Source organism: Pteropus alecto, unplaced genomic scaffold (genome assembly GCF_000325575.1).
Source record: "Pteropus alecto unplaced genomic scaffold, ASM32557v1 scaffold125, whole genome shotgun sequence".
Taxonomy (NCBI): domain Eukaryota; kingdom Metazoa; phylum Chordata; class Mammalia; order Chiroptera; family Pteropodidae; genus Pteropus; species Pteropus alecto.
Window position 1 is genome coordinate 4,519,838 of NW_006436888.1, and position 20,593 is coordinate 4,540,430.

General features: G+C 51.0%; 1 protein-coding gene across 2 annotated transcripts; it reads right to left on the reverse strand.

Moving 5' to 3' along the window:
• Positions 1-5,168: 5,168 nt before the first annotated feature.
• MIIP (migration and invasion inhibitory protein) lies at positions 5,169-13,831 on the reverse strand. 2 transcript variants are annotated; one of them, XM_006914344.3, is made up of 10 exons: positions 13,756-13,831; positions 12,519-12,723; positions 11,980-12,297; positions 11,483-11,567; positions 8,200-8,308; positions 8,069-8,121; positions 7,233-7,314; positions 6,978-7,074; positions 5,755-5,889; positions 5,169-5,505 (listed from the first exon to the last, which is right to left on the reverse strand). In XM_006914344.3, the coding sequence occupies exons 2-10, from the start codon at positions 12,630-12,632 to the stop codon at positions 5,419-5,421; spliced, it is 1,080 nt and encodes a 359-aa protein (XP_006914406.1). In that variant the 5' UTR covers positions 12,633-12,723; positions 13,756-13,831; the 3' UTR covers positions 5,169-5,418. The 2 variants fall into 2 exon arrangements, with proteins under 2 accessions (XP_006914406.1, XP_006914405.1); XM_006914343.3 differs by having other exon boundaries at positions 7,233-7,362.
• Between the last annotated feature and the right edge of the window lie 6,762 nt (positions 13,832-20,593).

Sequence of the window (20,593 nt, forward strand, 5' to 3'; positions counted from 1 at the left end):
GCACCCAAATGCCGTAAATTCTCAGCACATCAGAGGGCTACATTCAGAAGGCACACGGGGAAACCGTTCTGGAAAATGCAGTGTTTTCTGTTTTCTAGGCGAAGCATGGCCCACCTCCCTGAGGATGGAGAAGTAGGAACTGTGGCCACTCACCACTCCAGGGAGAGTCACTCTCCAGGAGGGCTATCACGTGCTTCTGTATTTTGAGAAGCCAGAAGAGTCTCTTGGAAAGCCAGCTAGTGTTCATTGGCCTCCATGTATTCCCCATCTGCAAGGGACTGGGGCCCGCAGCTGCTACCAGGGACAGGAAATTTCCAGGATGGAGATGTCGCAGCTGTCCCCCTCACTCCCCCCTCCCATCCCAGGAGGCCAGACCTCCACGATTTGCCTGATACATAAGACAACTTTTTGTACTGAAAACCAGTAACAGCTAGACCAGCTACAGCTCATTGAAGCCTAATTCCTGGGACACACTCACTTCACGTTCTGGGGCTGAGTGGCCTCTACCCTCCCAGGACCTGGAGGCTAATTCAATCATTCATCCAAAGTCTGCTTACTGAACACTTGTCGTATGCCACGTGCTGTACTGGGACAGAGCAGAGGACAAGACAGGCTCAGTTCCTGCCCCAAGGATCTTACTGCTGAGTGCAGCGGAAGCTATGATGGACGGCCAGAGGTGGGGCCTGACTTGGGGCGCCTTAGCCAGGTCTGCGGGATCAGGGCAGGCCTCTGAGGAGTGGACGTAGGAGCTGAGGTCTGAGGAGTTCGGTGGAAGAGAGTTTGGGGCAGAGGGAGTAGCATGAATGAAGACCCAGAGGCCAAGGGGAGCCAGCAGGCGTAAGAACCAGAGAAAAAGCTTCAGCAGGGCTGGGGCCTCGCTGGCGAGCGGTGTGGGAAGTGAGAGATGTGAGAAAGGGAAGCAGCGGTCAGGCCCCGGCCTGGCTTCTTCCCTCTGGTTTGGCACCACCTGATACATTTACGTGTTGGCTTCTTTCAGTCCATGTCCCAGCACCACCATGGGTGCTCCACGGGGACAGGTCCCTGTTGTCACTGTTGTCTGGCTTGTCACTGTTATCTGCAGAGCCCAGAACAGTGCCTGGCACACACACAGTAGGGGCTCTCTGCCTAAGTGGTGAATGAATGAATGAATGACCTGTGAAGGTCCTGTGGTAGGGGCTCTCTGCCTGAGTGGTGAATGAATGAATGAATGAATGAATGACCTGTGAAGGTCCTGTGTCTCTGCTGTGACACAGGCGACAGACAGCCATGATAGAGAAATAAGAGTTCTTATTTCTAAATGGCGAACGCGAGACATCGATTTTGGAAGAAGTAGGTGATCTTGCTTTTTTCCTTTGGGATTTATGCTACCTACTTGGAGGAGACAAAAAGAAAGAACACTATTCATTTAAAAGAGGGAGAGAAGCAAGAAGCAAGCGCCCAACCACAAGCCTCCTTCCCATCGCCTTCACGTCACAGGTGAGACACCAGGCCGCAGGAGAAGGCCAAATTCTGAAATACAGTTTAGCCACTACTTTTGAGAAAACGAAAGGGGAAAAAAAAATCCAAGAAAAAAAAAAAGCACCATGTCTGCTCTCATGGAGCTTACATTATAGCAGGCGAGAGACACGAGGCAACGGACGTCACGGTTCGTGATTTACCATGTGAGAGCCGAAATAGAGAGGTGCAGGGAGGGGGGTGTGCACACGGAGCGGGGCGGCGGCGGGGATGCATCAGAGCTCCAGGGGCTCGGGGCGGCTTCTTGAAAAGGGCACTCTGGCTGAGATGAGGAAGGCAAGTAGAGCTGGAAGGTGGGAAGGTGGGGGACAGGAAGAGATCCATGCAATCCCAAGTGAGAGGGACAGAAGGGCCCGGAAGGATTAGGGCCCTGGGATGGCAGCACTGACATTCAGAGACACTTGGGAGGGGCAGGTGCTGGAATGCAGGAAGCTCTGTTCAGGGGCCTCTCTGCCCGTGACCTTCACTCTTGGGGACTTGGGTTTGAAAAAGCCTTGTCCCCAAACAAGCATCCACATGGAGCAGCTCTGGAAGGGCAGCGCAGGTAGGACAAGCCCGTGGCCTGTCTTAAGCGCCGCCCTGCAGCGCTGGCAGACTGGCAGCGAAGGTCAGGCGAGGCCGCTGTCTTCCCCCTCGAACCGACAGTTCCAGAGGGCCCCAAGGCGGCTACCACCGAACCCGGCTGCACAGAGCCCAGAAACCAGGATACAGAAAGACCAAAGTTCTTAGGCTGACCACCTTTTGCATCTTGTTAATTCTAAGATGTGAATTTTAACCTTTTAACATCTCTGAAATTGGTCTTTTCCCACAGCCAGTGTGTGTCAGAGTTTGCAGCTTCTGTCCTGGGAACACAAAGTGAAGGTGAGTGTTTCAAGCAGTGGGACTGCGAGTTTGATCAAGCACAATCTGGAGACCTGGGTCTGTGGTTTCCTGAACATGGAAATGAGTAAAAGCAAAAAGGTCAGAAACTTATTTTCAGAAGAATTTTCCTTCCAGAGAAGCCACTTGTGCTGACGATTTCATGGAGCCAGCACTGCAACCTGGACTTTTACGAGAAAGAAACACTTTTATCTTGCTCGAGCTGACACTATTCTGATCAGCTGAACTCATAAACTAATCTCAGCCGTAAATTTGGTCGTTTTTGTGTGACAGAGGCTTCCAGATACTCTTCACCCTCTAGCCAAAAAAATTTCTAACGAAACCACTGACTCCCACAGGCTTTTTGACTTAAAATTACATGTGAAACAACAGCGAAAAGACACACTGGCCAATTCAAAAATGGGCAAAGGACTTGAATAGCCATTTCTCCAAAGACGACGTGAATGGCTTATAAGCAAGCACGTGAAACGATGCTCTCATCACTAATCATCAAGGAAATGTAAATCAAAACTACGAGATACCGCGTCACACCCATTACGATGGCTATTATCACACTAGCAGAAATTAAGTGTTGGATGTGGAGAAACTGGAAACTTTCTGCATGGCTGGTGGGAATGTAAAATGGTGCAGCTGCTACGAAATACAGTAGAGCAGGTCCTCGAATCGTGTCGTTTTGTCAAACGTCATTTTGTTGTAATACTGAGACACCAGAGGAACTTAACTCGTTTTTATCAATTGGCCTGTGGTAAAACCGGTTTCAATATACATTGTTTCACTTAAAGTCACAGAACCTATCCAGGACATTGAGGACGTACTGAAGAGATTTCTCAAAAAATTAAACACGTAATTACCACATGATCCAGCAACTCCACTTCTGGGTACAGACCCAAAAGAACCAGAAGTAGGGGCTCATACAGGTATTTGCACACCCGTGTTCAGGGCAGCACTTTTCACAATAACCAAAAGATGGAAGGGATCCAAGTGTCCGTAATGGATGAATGTGGCAGATTTATACAATAAAATACTATTCGGCCTTAAAAAGGAAGGAAATTCTGACACATTACAACATAAATAAGCCGGTCATAAAAAAAGACAAACACTCTATGATTCTACTCAAGTGAGGTCCCTGAAGGAGTCAAATCCACAGAGACAGAAGGCAGAATGGTGGCTGCCAGGGGCTGGCAGGGGAGAGTGGGCTGCTGTTTCGTGGGTATGGAGTTCGGTTTTGCAAGATGAAAACCATTCTGGGGATGGCTAGAGGTGATGGCTGCGCAACAACGTAAATGTATTTAATGCCACTGAACTGTATATATAAAAATGGTAAATTTTATAATATGTATATTTTACACAATTAAAAATAAATTTAAAAAAATTTTTTTTTAAATTACACGTAGAAGAGATTTTGTTTCTTCAGGTCCTGAAGTCAAGTGGCAAACCGTGACCTGCTGCAGAACCTGCCCGCGGACGTGTACAGTTTGGATCATACAAGCGTTTGACCTTAAAAGCCTCTGGAGGAGACATGTGCTCAGCAGGTGGCCCTGAGTCGCACCAGTCCTAGTCACCTTAGCTGCCTGGCTGCTGAAGGAATTGCAGGTGAGAACCACAGAGGGAGTGAGGAAAGACTTTAGGCACGAATTCACGGTGCCTACGATTCTGCTAGTGGCCTTTACTGCCCAGAGCCTGGGGGCTCTCAGTGCCTGCCCTGAATGGACAGAGCTGGAGGAAGTCAGGTAATGACACGGAGGACAGCAATGCTCACCAAAAATCCCATGAGCCCCCTTCATGTCCCAACCCTGTGCTGTCAGGCGGGGCCCAGATGAGTAGCTCTGGCTAATGAACCATGAGCAGAAGAGACCTGTGTGTCGTTTCTGGGCTGAAGCAACTGGTGATGCCCCCCATGGCAGAGCTTTCGTTGGCCTAGGTCCCCAAGAGACAAAGTCAAAGCAGAGGCCCCATGTGACCCATGACAGAAAGGTAGATTAAGCAAGTCAGCCAGGAAAAAGCCTTTATGTCGAACCACTGAGATCTGCCGGTTAATTTGTTACTGCAGCATAAACTTGATTATCCTCACCAATATATGTGCTGTGAACAATGGGAAGAGAAAGGTTTCTACGGACAGCTTCACAAGCTGCCACAGGAGACCACAGCCCTAGATCCACCCCTCTAAGCTGAGAAGCTTCAAAAAAAAAAGCACGTGCTTTCTGTGGGCTTCAGCTCCCCATTTTTATCTTTAAAAAATGCCAGAAATTTCATATTGTTCAACCTATGGGGGGGAAGACAGGTCTGCTTATTAATCCAACAGGAGAGGCCTGGACTCTCTGCCAGCCTTACTGTGACTCATGGCCTGGCCCTCAGTGTCCCTCCGTCAGATCCCTCTGGATCATCCACGGCCTCCAGGGCTGGGCTACAGAGGGGCATGGAGAAGCCACCTGGCCCAGAGACTTCAAGAGAGCCTTCTATGAATGGACCCTGGTGTCAGGGACCAAGAAGAAGGGGAGGGCTCACTCACTCCCCACTGTCATAACTTCAGCCTCATCGACAGAAGACAGCCTGAGACCCCGAGCCCCTCACTGAGATGACCTGGGCCTCTGCCTGAGAAGCCATCTACCCTGAGTTGGGAGCTGCAGAAAGAGCCACGATCAGGGAGTTGGACCCACCCTACCCAGCGCAGAACGCTGGAGGTATCTCTCCCCGGGTGAGGGGAGGGCAGGCCAGGGCCAGGGCACCTCCTGGGCATTGACGGCAGCAGCAGGACAGACCAGCACACGTGCGCATCTGGAGCTGCAGAGAGCGCTGAGCTTTATTTACAAACATGTCACAGAACGCCCTTACCCCCCACCCTGGGTTCTCCCCTCTGTCCCCAAGAAGGAGACAGGCCTGGGCCTACCTGCCCAACCTAGGAGTGTGGAGTGTTGAATCCACCCCCATTTGTGGCCGGGCAAGGCTCCCCTCTCGTGGGCGCCCTTGCCACAGGGGAGAGGCTAGAGGTGATGGCAGGGCGCTGTCCTCCTGAGTGGCCAGTCCTCAGGGCTTTAGCCGGGGGGCACAGGGCTGCACTACCTGGGGTTCCGACCAGATTGGGGTGGGGGGCTGGCCCCGTGATAGCAGAGCCTGTATGGTGAATGAGGGCTGTCAGAGGGGGCAGCTTTGGGGGCAGGTCCCCCCAGTTCCAGCCTCACCCCCTCCTGGATCTCAGAGTCAGGGTCACCTTCCCGGTGGGGAGTGGCAGAGCCTGGGAAGAGGGGTGCAGAGAGACACCTCCAGGCTCTGCCGTCCTGATCCCAATCCTGCCCCTGGGACTGTGCAGTCTCCAGTCGTGCTCCCAGGTCTCTGTCCCCGCCAGGGCTCCCCGCACCATACCAGGTGGGAAGAGCCGGCTGCCGACAGCTTCTGGCGCGGAGCCTCAGAGGTGACATAGGACCAGAGATCCAAGCTCTTGGGGGCTGAGCTTTTCTCGGACTTCGGAGGGAGAATGTCCCAGCCCAGCAGGCAGTGCTGTGGAGAGCAAAGAGTCAGGACACCTGGCCTGGGCAGGTCCCCGCTCCAAACCAAGAGACAAACCAGCACAGTGTCTCCCGCAGACTGAGACCCTCCCCGGGCAGGGGCCTGTGTCCACCTACTGGGTCACCCTTTCCTGAGCCTGCTGACCCAGGCCCTGGGTCTGACCCCAGATGCGCAGAGGGAAGGCTGCGGACGCTAATGGAGTGCTTCCTCGCTCTGCCCCACGCCCGACAGGTGATTCACTGAACTGCCCCACCTCAGCGCACAAGCCTGAGGACGGGCTGCTGTATCCTTCCACAGATGAGCAAACCAACTTTCCTAGGCCCAGCTTCCCCAGCCTCAACTAGGAGTGAGTGGGGTCCCCAGTGACCCCCATCCTACGCAGGAGACACAAAAGACATCTCTATGGCAGGCCCCAGAGAAGCACAGAGACCTGGGTTCAAATCCCAGCTCTTCCGTCTGGCCAACTTTGGACAAGTTGCCTCCCTCTGCCTCAGTCTCCTCGTCTGTAAAGTGGGCCAGCGGCAGACCCTGCACTCTTGTTGTGGGGACTCCATGATATAATCCTCCTGAGGAATGCACTTGTGGCATACCGGAACTCAACAGATGGTACCCACTGGCATTATGCCAGTGTGCGGGCAGATACTTATCCTGAACTCCAGGGGGTGGGTAGGGTACCCCGCCTCCCTCAGGGAACAAGGGAGTACAGCCGATGGAAATGGCCCAGCTTTAACTCCTGTTGCTGTGGGGACTTCATGATTTAATCTTCCTGAGGAATGCACTTGTGGCATACCGGAACTCAACAGATGGTACCCACTGGCATTATGCCAGTGTGCGGGCAGATACTTATCCTGAACTCCAGGGGGTGGGTAGGGTACCCCGCCTCCCTCAGGGAACAAGGGAGTACAGCCGATGGAAATGGCCCAGCTTTAACTCCTCGTTCTCCTTGAGCCCAGCCTGGCTGTGTGGCGTTGGCCTGTCCCTGGCCCTCCCTGGGCCTCAGGCTCCATCTGGGGACCTGGGCCAGGTGGGGGGCAGCCCCATCTCCATCCCATCCCCAACCAGGCCCCCTGGCTGCTCACCCGTGGCAACGCCAGTGTGTCAGAAGCGTCAAAGCTCTTCCGCCGGTGGATGCGGTACCGATGCGGGGGGTCCAGGACGGACAGCGGGACACTCACCCTGGGCGAGAGTGTCAGTGGGAACGCTGTGGCTGGGGCCTCCTGGCTACCGTGGGGCCACAGCCCCAGGCCCGTCTTCCCCTCCCTGGGCTCTGAGCGCCTCAGGTGCTGCTGCCCCCACAGCTGCCCCTCAGGCGTCCGCCTGCTCTGGCCACTCACCTGACCTGTGCTGGCTCCGCCAGGGTCCTAGGGCCCCGTTGGTCCCGTGGTATCCTGCACAATCGGCAAGGGGTGCCAGGATCTGAAGGCACCAGAAACAGGCGCCGAGTGACACGGTAGCAGTACACACCTGCAAGGCCCATGAGAAGCAGCCATCCTCTCAGCCAGGAAACCTGCATCCCTGGGCCCGATCACAGGGGCCTGCCGACCCCGCCACACCCCCCGGCCACTCACACAGGCATATACACGTGTACGCATGCAGAGCACGCACACAAAGCACACCCTTCTATTCAGGCATGACACACATGTGCACATGCACACATACTGTGTGTGAACATCATGCGTGCGAACATGGAGCACGGCTTCACACACAGTCGTATTCGTGGACACACATGAACATGCCTGTAGCGATAATCACACACACAAGGTGCACACGCTCGCACATTCACGTGAATACCCCCACATGTACGCACACAGTGTATGCGGCACATATAAACCCACAGCAAAGACTCCTGTGCTCATGTGACTGAGCCAGGACTCCCCCCAACCGCCCCCCCCGACAGGTGACATGTGTGCAGAGAGGAGGGAGTGGAGGGCACGAGAGAAAATGAGGCAGCTGGGGAGAAAATGAAGGCTGCTGGGGAGGGGAGGAAGCGTGACACAGGACCAGCCTGAATCCCGAGGCCATTGAGCTCATCCCACCTCCCACTGGGGCTTGCCCCACCCTGTCTGGGTCCCAAACCTCCCTCCCCAAGTCCCCAGTACCCCAGGTGCCCCCCTCGGGTCTCTAAGACCTCGGCTGGGCTCTGGGGCGGCCCACGAGGCCTTCCACTCACATTCATGCTCTTCCTCGGCAACACTGCTCTCCCGCAGGCCTAGGAGCTGGGGTCTGTGAGGGCGAGAGGTGAGCAGGCGGAGTGACGGGGTCCCCGGGCTGCCTGCCCACCGCTCGCCCACCCCTGCTCACCCGGGGTCACTGTGAATACACTCCTCCTTGTTGGCTTCCCTGAACTCCTGCAGCTTCGCAAAGAAGGCCTCAGGCTTGCTGCTGACGGGAGAGCTGTTGTCCAGAGACCCTGGGGTGGGCAAAGCACCGGGAGCTGCTACGTGGCAGTCCACTGGCCAAGGCGCAATGCACACGCAGCACTGGCATCCCAGTCCACCTGCTTTGTCCGCACTGAGCCTTGTACAGACCTGGAAGGGACCCTCCACTCACGGCAACTGCTGGTTTTGTCTCAGTGTCTGTCTACCCTGACGCACATCCAACCACCCATGCAAAAAAATATTTATAGAGCCCCTTCTACAAGCTAGACACTGTTTCCAACATGCTGGGGAAAAAGCAGTGACCTAGACAAAGCCCCTCCCCTCGTGAGGCTTATGGTGGCAACAGATGAACAATGGTGACACCTGCCAGGAAAGAGAAGAGCAGAGTCAGGGAACCCAGCTTGATAGGGCAGGGGTGCCAGGGGAGGCCTCTCTGGGTGGGGTGACACCTGAGCAAAGAACTGATGGAGGGAGGTGAGGAGCCATGAGGACATGGCAGGCGGAAGGAAGAGCACATGCGAGGCCCTGGGGGGCTGCGCTTGGTATGTCTGAGGAACAGCTGGAGGGAAGTGAGGGATGAGAATGAGGCAGATGAGGCTGGGAAGCTGGCAGAGGGCTTGGGGACACGGAGTGATGCCATCAGATCGGCCACGGGTTTTTATAGATTCCCCCTCGGACTGCTGCAGGTGAGGGGAAGCAGAGGCAGCAGCTAGAGGTGACCACAGGCATCCTGGTAGAAAGAAAGAGTCAGATTCTAGAAATACGTTGAAGGCAGGATACGTTGAAGGCAGGATAGCTACCAGGATATGCTAATGGACTGGAAGAGAAACATAGTCAGATTCTAGAAATACGTTGAAGGCAGGGCTACCAGGATATGCTAATGGACTGGAAGAGAAACATTTAAAAATATGCAAAAAGGAGACAGGAATCGAAATCAAGGCTGATCCCGAAGTTACGGCCTGACCAATCATTAGGAACGTGGAGTTGCCATTTACAAAGACAAGAAAGACGGCAGGTGGGAAAAAAATCAAAACCTTGACTTTGGAGGTGAGAGTCGTCTAAGACACCTACCATGTCACGTAGAAAAGACAGCCGGATACACAAGCCTGGAATTCAGAGTAGGGTGGGCTAGAGATAAAAACGAGGGAGTACAGAGCACAGAAGGCCTCGGCACAGGGGAGGCGGGGCGGACAGAGACGAATCAGAAGACAGGTGTTTAGAGGTCAGAACAAGGAAGCGGATCCAGCAGAGACTGGAAGGAGAGCCGGGGAGAAGGGGGAGAACCGGGGAGAACGGGGAGAGCCGGAGGAGCGCAGGGCCCTGGAAGGCGGGAGAGTTTCAGGGAGGAGGGAGTGGCCGCTGTGTCCCTTGCACAGGGAGAGCCGGGGAGAAGGGGGAGAGCCGGGGAGAAGGGGGAGAGTTTCAGGGAGGAGGGAGTGGCCGCTGTGTCCCTTGCTGCTCAGGGGCGAAGTGATGTGTAGACTGAGAACTGAGCTGGGAGCTGGCAACGCAGATGTCACTGATGACCAGGATGAGGAGGAAGCCAGATTTAAGAAAAAATGGGAGAGAAACTAGAGGCAGCGAGTCTGGACAGCCCTTCTGAGGTTTGTTATAAAGAAAAGCGGAGAAAATGGGCAGGAACTGGAAGCAAACGGACGATAAAGGGGGAAGAGTTTCATCGAGATGGGAAATAACCGACAGCAGCTTTTCCCTGACCAGATGTGGGACTCTGCTGAATTTCTCAGCCTCTTTGCACCTCAGCCTTCTCATCTGTCAAAGGGGACAATAACTGCACCTGTCGGATATGACTGCTGTGAGGAGTAGAGGAGTTCATGGCCATAAAGCAGAATAAAGCTCTTGGAACTGCCCACACATAATAAGCACTCAATAAAACCAGTGCTCTGTGATTCCAGGGCGTTCGGATGCTGATAGGGCAGAAGGATGATGGAGAAAAGAGAGAATTATAGGAAGCAAACCCTCTGGGAGCCAATCGGGGACCAACTGGAGTGTACAAATGCAGGGACGGGCCTGAGATGGGAGCGCTGATCTTCATCCTCGGGGCGGAGGGCGGCCAGAGCGCCTGGACACAGGGCAGGCAGGGGGCAGGTGCCTCTATTTTCCCAGAAACGGGAAGCAAGGCAGTGAGCTGACGGTCTGGGAATCTCAGGACCTGTGTCCACAGCACCACTGGATCCCAGCAATCCGCTGGAGCACCTGCCTCTGGGCAGTAACTCGATCACTCTGTACTTCGGTGTCCTCCTTTGTGAAAATGAAGATCCAAAAAGCACCAACCTCTTCGGGGGGCCGTTCACTCACTCATCTAACAAGTGCTGGTTGAGGCCCTACTAGGTGCCAGGCACCGCTCTAGGCTCAGGCTTGGGGAATGCACCAGTGAAAAGACAGCCAGGCCCCTGCTCTAACGGAGCTGATATTCTACTGGAGAAGTCATACAAGAAACAAGCAAACGAGACGATCTCAAAAAATAATATGAAGAACATGCCAATGGCAGTGATGTAAGAGCGGTGTCTCTATGACATTATGCCCACAGGAGGCCTATCATTTAAGCTGAACCCTGAATGAGAAAAAAGAACCAGCAGGTGTGAACCTGGGGAAGTACATTCCGGGCAAAGGCCCTGAGGTGGCCATGAGCATAGAAGGTTCAAAGACCAACAAGGAAGCCAGCGAGGCCAGAGCAAACGGCCAGGAGGCAGCAAGTCAGAGGTCATTTCACGGGGCCACAGAGGCCAAGTCATGCCTCATAAGTCTGGAAAAAGATTTTGGATTTTACTCTAAATGCTACACACTCAGAGTGATATGACCTGATCCTCACATTTAAAAATTCCTTCTGGCTGCTGTGTCAAAAATGGATAGTAACTGGAGCAAAAGAGGCCAGAGAGAGACCAGTCAGGAGACCACTGAGGTTGCTGGGGAAGGAGATGGGCAATAAAATGTAGAGATGATATACAGAGTTTTACGGAGGCCTGGCACATAATAAATGCTCAAATTCATGACTCATTCATCTATTCCTGAAACACTCATTGAGCACTATCTCTGTGCCTGTCACCGTGCCAGGGGCTGAGAGAAGACACGGTATAGACAGAAGGTGTTCGCCAAGAAGGGTCAGTCAGAGAAACTACAGCAGCTCTGGGTGAGGGCTCAGGCAGGTGCATAAGCAAAATGGGATGTGTGCATGGGGCGGGCCACACCTGCAATCCAGTCGTAGCCCAGGTACGGTCGGAGGCGCCAACTCCGCTCAGGCATTGGGGACTCCCTGTCGAAGGTGACTCTTGGCTGAGGAGGCAAAGGGGAAAAGTTAGGCCAGCCCAAGAAAGACCCCACCCTGGAGGAGGAAAAGGGACCATGACTTAACTTACACCTGACACACCCTGACATGGGCCCCAGGAACTGAAAGATGAGAGTCTGGCCTCCACCCCTCTCTATGTGTGACTCTGAATAAGTGTGGCCTCTGAGCCTTGGTCTTTCCATCTGTATAATGGGGCTCATCAGCATCTTCCCAAAGTGCTGTCTGAGAAACTAATCACCGCCACTTATCCAGCACTTAGGCTGAGCTGGAAAAGACTCATGGTATCTCCTGGACAGCCACTCACCTCGCAAGGAGGGCTGCCCACAAGTACATCTACCAAACAGGAAAACTGAGGTTCAAGGAAGCTCCCATCAACGATGTCCCTCTCTCCCGTGTTACCTTGGATAGCTTTCTTTGTTGATCCGGGATGAACCTTGGGGCCTGTGCCTCCAGCTCTGCTGAACGCTCTGGGTCATTTGCGTTTGAGTTGGCCAGCGAGGGTACTGAGCAAGGCCTCAGTGGACTCAGGGACCCCTGGTATTGGCGCTTGGCAGGTGAGAGAGAGATCACCCCAGAGCTGGCGCCACCAGGTGAGGACATATCACATGGATCACCTTGGTGGGCACCACGTGGGCTGGAGGCTCTCGGAGCCACAGAAGATGTCCCCTGAGACAATGGCATCTCTGGGTTGTAGCTGCTGCTGGAGTCCAGGCTTGACTAGAACAGAGAGGCCAGGTCACCTGGGCATGAAGGCCTGGGTCCTCGTCCCTGCTCCAGCTCTGTGGTGTCCCAGGCCAGTCCCATCCCTTGCTGGGCCTGTTTTCTCATTAGCAATAAAATGGGCATGCCGCACGAGATGACCCCGGAGTCTCGGATTCTGGCCTGAGAATCAGCAGCCCCTTTCTCATCCTCTGGGAGTTCCCAAGGTGGACACTCACCTCCGAGGATGCCTTGGCCACCGACCGCCGCACGGCATCCTGCCCAACCCACAGCTGCCTCAGGAGCTCCAGGTTGAGCTGCCGCAGCTGCGCCAGATCCTCGGTCTGCACCATTCCAGGTGTCTGGCCTGGCTTCCCACCGCGGATATCACTGACTCCTGGGCGCAGTGCCCTCACGGCTGGGTTTCAGGCCCAGCTCGGCTACCTGAAGCCAAGATAGCATGACACTAGGACTCTTCCCTCTATCCTGTCCATTCTGCCTGCTTCTCTTTCATTTTACAAATGAAGAAACCAAAGTTCAGAGAAGTTATGCAACTTGCACCAAGTCACACAGCCAGAAAGCGGCAAGGACAGAATTTGATCCCAAATCTAGTCACAGTCAGCCAGCCTTTCCCCAGTAGTGTGGCGAGGGGCCTGGGAAGCAGCCTCCTCCTTTTCCCAGCCCTCGCTTCCCTTCCTTTCCCCCAGGAATCCAGGCTCAGTGACACACAGATGCCTCGGGAAGGGATTTCTGTAGGCTAGGGGAAGGGGCTTCCCATTTCTCTCAAGCCCAAGTGCAGACTCCTCTGAGCAGAAAGTCTCCTCCAGTACATACTATTTCTTTTTAATACTGGGTCCGTCTGGTCAGACATCCATTTCCAGAAACCCTGCCCCAGTCCTCCCACCCAAACTCATAACCTGGAGACCTCCCACACCGGGTGTGTGTATGTGTGGGGGCGGGGGTGCTCTTTAGGACGCAGCTGCAGGAGCTAAGGCAGAGAGAAGCCAGACTTACACTGGACGCCCCACCCCCCTCACATATGCCCCGCAGGGAAGTGGGGACAGGGGAGATGCGAGTACAGACGACTGTGGGGGACTCTTGCACGCAAGGAGGCAATGAGCCTGATCCGCAGGACCGGAAATCCCGGGGCCTGAACGAGAGACTCAGGTCTCCGTTTTCGTACCGGATTAAAGAGAACAGCCTGCACTGCCCTCTTTCAGTTCCGGCCCCGTTATGGAAAGCTCAAAGCTACGCAAACACAAAGGAAAGGCAACGTTCGAAAGAGAAACTGGGGCAGCAGAGAAACTGCGGGGGACGCAGGAGCGGGACCTTCGGGAAAGGGAGATTCAGCCCATCTTAGCACTTGGCGTGAAATCCATCTTTCCCATCGCAGCCCCCGAATCCTCCGCGGGGGCGCACGCGGGGCCTCAAGCCGAGCCCTTCACCACGGCCCCAGCCCCCCACTCCCGCACTCACAGCTGAAAAGCCCCCATCCGTGCCGCCAGCCGCCCCTCGCAACCAGGTGTACCTCCCCGCCCAGCCCACGTGACACTGGTCGGGGGGCGGGGCCCGATCCGACCTCCCTGATTGGTCAGGGCCAAGACGCGCCTGCGAGCGTTGCTCTGTGTTCAGAAGCGGTAGTTTCAACACTGAGGCGGGACTAATAGCGTTGCTCAACAGATGATTGGTCAAACCCTAAGGTTGATTTTTTTTTTATGGGGCGGGCCCCCGGAAGGAGAGCTCCGATTGGTCAGGATGGGGCCGCTATGCCGCATTTGGTGGAGGCAGTTTCAGAGTCAGGAACTAACTAACGCCTCTGCGAAACAATGAGAGGTCGCTGTGGGATACCGCGGTGAGCAGAATAGGAGGCGGCTGGCAACTCTTTCTTTCATACTTTCTTTCAAGTATTTATCATGCCTACTTTATGCCAAGTAGGACTAGGCACTGGGAGGCAGGTTATAATTAAGAAGAGTTCCTGCTTGGAGGACGGAGAGAGAGGCAGCGTAAGATACGAACAGAAACTTATACTGCAGTCTGTAAAATATTAAGTAAATTTATATGGAGTGCCTACTATGCGCCAGATGTTTTCCATATGCCAATGCATGCCAGCTTCATAAATGTGCTTTAAGATGTGTATTGTTGTCCCATTTTACAGACAAAACAAAAAACGAGGCCATGAAAGAAGTGATTGGCCCAGAATATTTTAAAATCAATCCTTGTGATTCCCAAATTAACGGACAAAAAGAAAGAAAAGCCATCTCAGTAGATGGAGAAAAACCCAAGTATTGGCCCTTCTTCTTAGTGGTTGGAACTGGGAGTGCCACAATCTGTCTTACGTTAGATGTCCCAGCATGTGACAAAATCCAACGATCATTTCTGATTTTTAAAAATCTGCCAGCAGATTAGGACTAGAAGGGAACTTCCTCATCCTGATAAAAAGCAACACCTACAGTTAACAGCATATTTCATAATAAAAGACAATGCTTCCCCTGCCCTTCCCCCAATATCAGGAAAAAGTAAGGATGTCTGCTCTCACCACTCCAATTTTATTCTAAAGTTCTAGCCAGTGCATTAAGAAAAATAAAAGTAGAGTGGAAGAAGAATTAAAACTGTCATTATTCACAGACAACATAATAGAAAATCTCATGGAATCTACAGAAAAGCTACTAGAATTGTTAATGGATTTTGCAGAGCTGCAGGATACAAGATCAATAAACAAATCGATTTTATTTTTATATATTAGCAATAAGCAATCCAAAATTGAAATGTTTTAAATGCCATTTAAAGTAGCATGAAGGATATATGAAATGAAAAATATTTAGGGATAAATCTAACAAAAAAAAGTACAAGACTGCACATTAAAAATTATAAAATGTTGAGAGAAATTAAAGATTAAATAATTGGAGAGAAATACTGTGTTTATGGATTGAAAGACTCAAAAATGTTAACATGTCAATTCTCCCCAAGTAGACCTATAGACTCAATGTAATCCCAATCAAAATTCCAGTAAGTTTCTTTGTGGAAATTAATCATTTCTACAATTCATGTGGAAATGCAAAGGGCCAAGAAAGTCAAAACAATTCTGAAAACAAAGAACAAAGTCAGATGACCTATACTACCTGCTTCAAGACTTACTATAAAGCTACAGAGTGCAGTATTGCCATCAAGCTAGTTAAACAGATTACTGAAACAGAATAGAAAGTCCAGAAATAGTCTCATATATATATATATATGATCGATTAATTTTTGACAAAGATGCAAAAGCAATTCAATAGAGAAAGGAGAGTCTTTTCACTTTTAGCAAAAGGTACAGGAACAATCGGACACCCCTATGACAAAGACACACACACCACAAAACAAAATTTTCAGGACCTTCTTTGTTTGTACCATATGTAAAACTTAACTCCAAATGTATCATAGACTTAATTGCAAAACCTAGGAGAAAATCTTTGTGACCTTGGATCAAGCAGAAATTTCTCAGGCAACACCAAAAGCACAATCTAAAGAAGAGAAAATTGATAAATTAGACTTGATAAAAATTACCTTGTCCTTTGAAAGACATTGTTAATGGAAAAACAAGTCACAAAACTGAGAAAATATTTGCAAATCACATATCTGTTAAAAAATTTATACCCATAATAATAAAGCACTCACAAAACAACCCAATTTTTTAAATGAGTAGCAGAATTGAATGGACATTTCACCAAAGAAGAGCTACAGATGGCAAATAAACACATAAAAAGATGCTCAGCATCATAAAACTCTCCTATTGAGGCTCGGCAGAGAACACAGAGAGCAACCTTACCCACCAGGATCACCTCTAACGCCAGCTTTCATTTTAGTCTGGCTTTCAACAGTCTCATCTTGCTCTGGGCTCCATTCAGTAGGCAAAATATAAGATAAAACCACATACCATTACATAACTATACGTCTAAAATTATGGTGTGAAAAATTAAAGACTCACTATACCAAGTGTTGGCAAGGATGGGGGAAACTGGATCCCACATGTTCTGCTTGGTGGGGGTCTAAAATTGTACAGCTACTTTGGAATACAGTTTGGCAGTATCTTAAAAAGTTAAATATAAGATTACCGTATGACCTAGCAATTCGATCCTAGGTACTTACCCAAGAGAATTGAAAACGTGTTCACACAAAGATTTGTCCCTGAATGTTCCTGGCAGCATTATTCAGAATAGCCACACACACAAAAATGGAAACAATCCAAATATCCATCAATTCATAAATGGATAAACTGAATGTGGTCCAGCCATTCAATGGAAACTATTTGGCAATAAAAAGGAATGGAGTGCCGACACCTGCTACAACACGAATGAACCTCATAAATATTACGCTAAGTGAAAAAAGGCAGACACAAAAGACCACCTATCGTATGATTCCATTTACATGAAATATACAGAAAAGGCAAACCTATAGAGACAGACAATATTTTAGTGGTCCCCTGGGTCTAGGGTGGGAACGGAATTACTGCAAATGGGCACGAAGGATCATTTTGGGGTCATGAACATGTTCTCAAATTGGATTGCCATGATGGCTTCACAGCTCCGTAAATTTGCTAAAATGAGTAAATTGTACACTTAAAATGAGTAGATCTTATATATATATAAAATACACTTCAATACAGCTGTTTATTTTTTCTAAGTGAGATATACATCCACTATATGATCCAGTCATTCTACTCCTAGGCATTTATCCAAGGAAAAAATTATTGTCCATACAAAGACTTGCATATTGCATGTTCGTAGCAGCTATAATTCCAAATGTCAGTCAAGATGAGTGGATAAGCAAATGGCGGTGTACCCGTACAATGACTACTGCTCGAGAATACAAACGAAGAAACTAGTGATGCGCACAATATGGATGCATCTAAAATAATTATGTCTAGTGGAAAAGAAAGAGTACATACTGTTTGTTTCCATTTATATAACAATTTAGAAGATGCAAAGTAATCTACAGTGATAGATCGGATGGGGTTGGAGGGGTGAAGGGGCACGAGAAAACTTTCATGATTTCAGTGTGTACATGTGTCCAAACTTAGCAAACGGTACACCTTCGATACCTGTAGTTTATTGCATATAAATTATCTCTCAATAAAGCTGCTAAAAGATGTGAAGCAAGTAAATAAAGAAGCACCTGGCCTGGTCGGGCGCAGTACGTTTGTGCTTGCTCTTAAACTAGGACGACATCTCGGGCAAAGGGAGTTGCTGTACTGCTGTGGGGAACGGATTCTGACCACCCATCATACGATAGGTGGTCTTTTGTGTCTGCCTTTTTTCACGGAGTTGCTGTACTGCTGTGGGGAACGGATTCTGACCACCACGGATTCTCCACAAACCCTGGCCCTTTTGCACAGGGCTGCTGCTGTGCAAAAGGGCCAGGGTTTGTGGAGAACCCCCGTGCGTGTGTCTTGGTGTCTCCACACTCACCGATAACAGTAAGTGGCAACTGTGGCAATCACGGCCCAAGAGGGCAAGCCAACCAAAGTCTCAGACCCCCGGGGATCGAGATCTGGATCACCCACCAGGAAATAACCAGACCAGCTGCAGCGTTAGACCAGGATAACAGAGATCTAGAATGGGGGTGGACCAGGGACCGGTAGCTTGGGCCACTCGCCCTCTGAGGCAGAGATCATACTGGCTACCACATCGTAGAGGGGATTCTGTTCTGTCAGACTTACATCTTCTGTCTCAGGAAAGAAGGGAGGGAAAGGCAAGAGCCGCTCTGAGTGGCCTGAGGGGCGGGCTGTTTCATGCCTTCAGACCTTCTTGGCCTTCCTTGCCTTTGTTCCGGCTCTGAGTGATTTGATGCAAGCACAACCTGCCCACCCTGTGCCCCTCTGACCTCCACCACCTACCCATGGGCCCCAACTTAGCACCTAAGCATTTGTATATGCAACCCAGAAATGCAGAGTCAATGCCCCATGGGGCAAATCTTCAACCAATGTGAAGCCGGGACAGTGGATAAATTCTTCCCCCTTCTCCAGCAAGAAGTGGTGCTGGGACTCATGTACGGGGCTTGGGCTTCTCTTCTCCCGGCCAGTCTGCTGATTCTGCAGTCCCGGTCAGTGGAGCCAGCTCCGTAATGCCTCCTGCCAGCTCTTCTTCCTTCTGACTTCTCTCCCTCCCTCACTGCTCCTCCTCTGGGGTTGTTCTGCAAAATAAAATGAGGGCGAAGGAGCCCCCCACTTTAGGCTCTGCTTTCTGAGGAACACTGGCCGAGGCAGCAGCCATGCACTGACTTCCCAATGTCTATCTCCAGGCCGGACTTGACTGAGGTCCAAGTTCACATATCCAACTACAGAAGAGGGGCCCTGAGTTTAAAATGTCCAAAATGGAACTCCTGATCTCCCCAAAACCTGCTCCACCGAAGCTCTCCCCATCCTACTGTGTTCCCAGGACAGGACCCTTGCCAGACAAGTCATCTGGCCTGTAAACACATCACATCGTTTCTCTAGAATCTGGCTACTTTTCACCATCTCCGTCACTACTGCCTGGTCCAAGGCACCACCCTCTCCTCTCTAGAACGCTGCCGTCCCCTCCAAACTCGTCTTCCTGCTTCTACCCTTACTCTGCTGTCTACTCTCCAGCAGCCTGGGACTTAAGATGTAAGCTCCGTTCACTCCTCTGCTCAAAACTCCAGTGGCATTTACCTCACAGTAAAAGCCGAAGTCCTCACAGTGGCCTGCAGACTCATCTGCCCTTGGCTCCTTTGCACACTTTATCTCCTACTACTACCGGCCTCCCTCCCTCTGCTCCTGCCAGACTAGTCTTCTTTTGTTCCCTGAAGATCTGGGCATGCTCCCACCCCAGGGCCTTTGCATGCGCTGCTCTCTCTGCCTGAAGTGCCCTGCCCCAGCTATCCACAGGGCTTCATGTGTCTCTTCAAATGTCTTCTCAGTGAGCCCTACCCCACCATAACCTGCCTTATTTAATAGTAATTTACCTTCTGACACGTTACGTCTTTTATTCAATTGCTTTTGCCTGTTGTCTGCTTTCCCCACCAGCATATGAGCTCCATAAAGGCAGGGATTTTTATCCATCTTATTCACTGCTTAGAACCTGCTTATTAGCTCATAGGAAGTGCTCAAATCTTTTGCTGAATTGAGGCTCCCTCATTGCTACGGAGAGGCAGACCGCTGAGTTTCTGAGATGCTTGGTTTCAGGCATATAAGTGTCTGATACACGCTAAGCTCTCAGTGCAGCCGACCGCTCTAACCTCAAGCCTAAGAGTCTTTCTCGGAGACAGAAAATCATGTTCTGGAGGACAGTGAAATCAGCAGACGCCTGTGAGGAGGTACATTCCCAGCTACATACCCTTTGTGATTAAATGGCGACATTGGTACTGGAGGGCCAAAAATCCCAGCCTCTCATTCCCCAGAATTCTCGGTGGACGGATGACGTAGGCTGAGAAACCACAGGAATGAGTCCAGCCTTGACCAGGAATAAAGAACTAGGTGGTGTTGACAGGACACAGGGTATGGAACACCCCTTGTCCAACTGTGGATCATCACCTGGGAGCAGCTGGTGAATAATTCTGCAGGTTGCAAATAGCTGCTTCTTAATGAGAAAATACCTGTGGATTGCTGAAAGAGTAATGGTCGATTTAAAAATTTTGGATTCACTTACATATATGTGTGTGTACTGGATCATGTCCAATTGTGGGTCAGAGTAAAAAAAAAAAAAGTTTGAAAGCCACTGGGCTTTGGAAAATTAGAACTTGGGCTCCATCCAGGCTCCATCACCCCTCCAGCTGCTGAGACTTGAATGCTTGAAAGCCCCTAGTGCCATGCCCACCTATAGAAGTTTCCAGTAGCATTTGTTCTGTCTCCCAATGCCAGAGGGCTGACAAATGTGTGGACTGTGTTATCAGGACAGGATTCATTAATTCAGCAAGTGTTTACCCAGTTCTGATTCTGTGCCGGTTACTGGTCTAGATGCTTGGCACATAGCAACAAACAAAACAAAAATCTCAGCCCATCAGAGCTTATGTTCCAGCAGGTAGAGACACAACACAGTATCATGTGTTAGACGATGGCCGTTAATGAAAAATGCTATTACATGTTGAGAGGACTCAGAAGTGCTGGGAATAGGGAAGGAAGGGGGGATTCTAAGTAAGGCGGTCTGGGTAGACCCAGACCACGAGGTTAACATTGCAGCACATGTGGAGGTAAAGGAGTTGGTAACCTGTGGCGGTATCTGGAAGAATGGGCAGAGGGTCAGGCAGAGCAAAGGCCTTGTGGTTCTGGAAATGTACTGAGCAGTTTCAAGGAACGGCAAGGAGCGGTATGGTCGAAGCA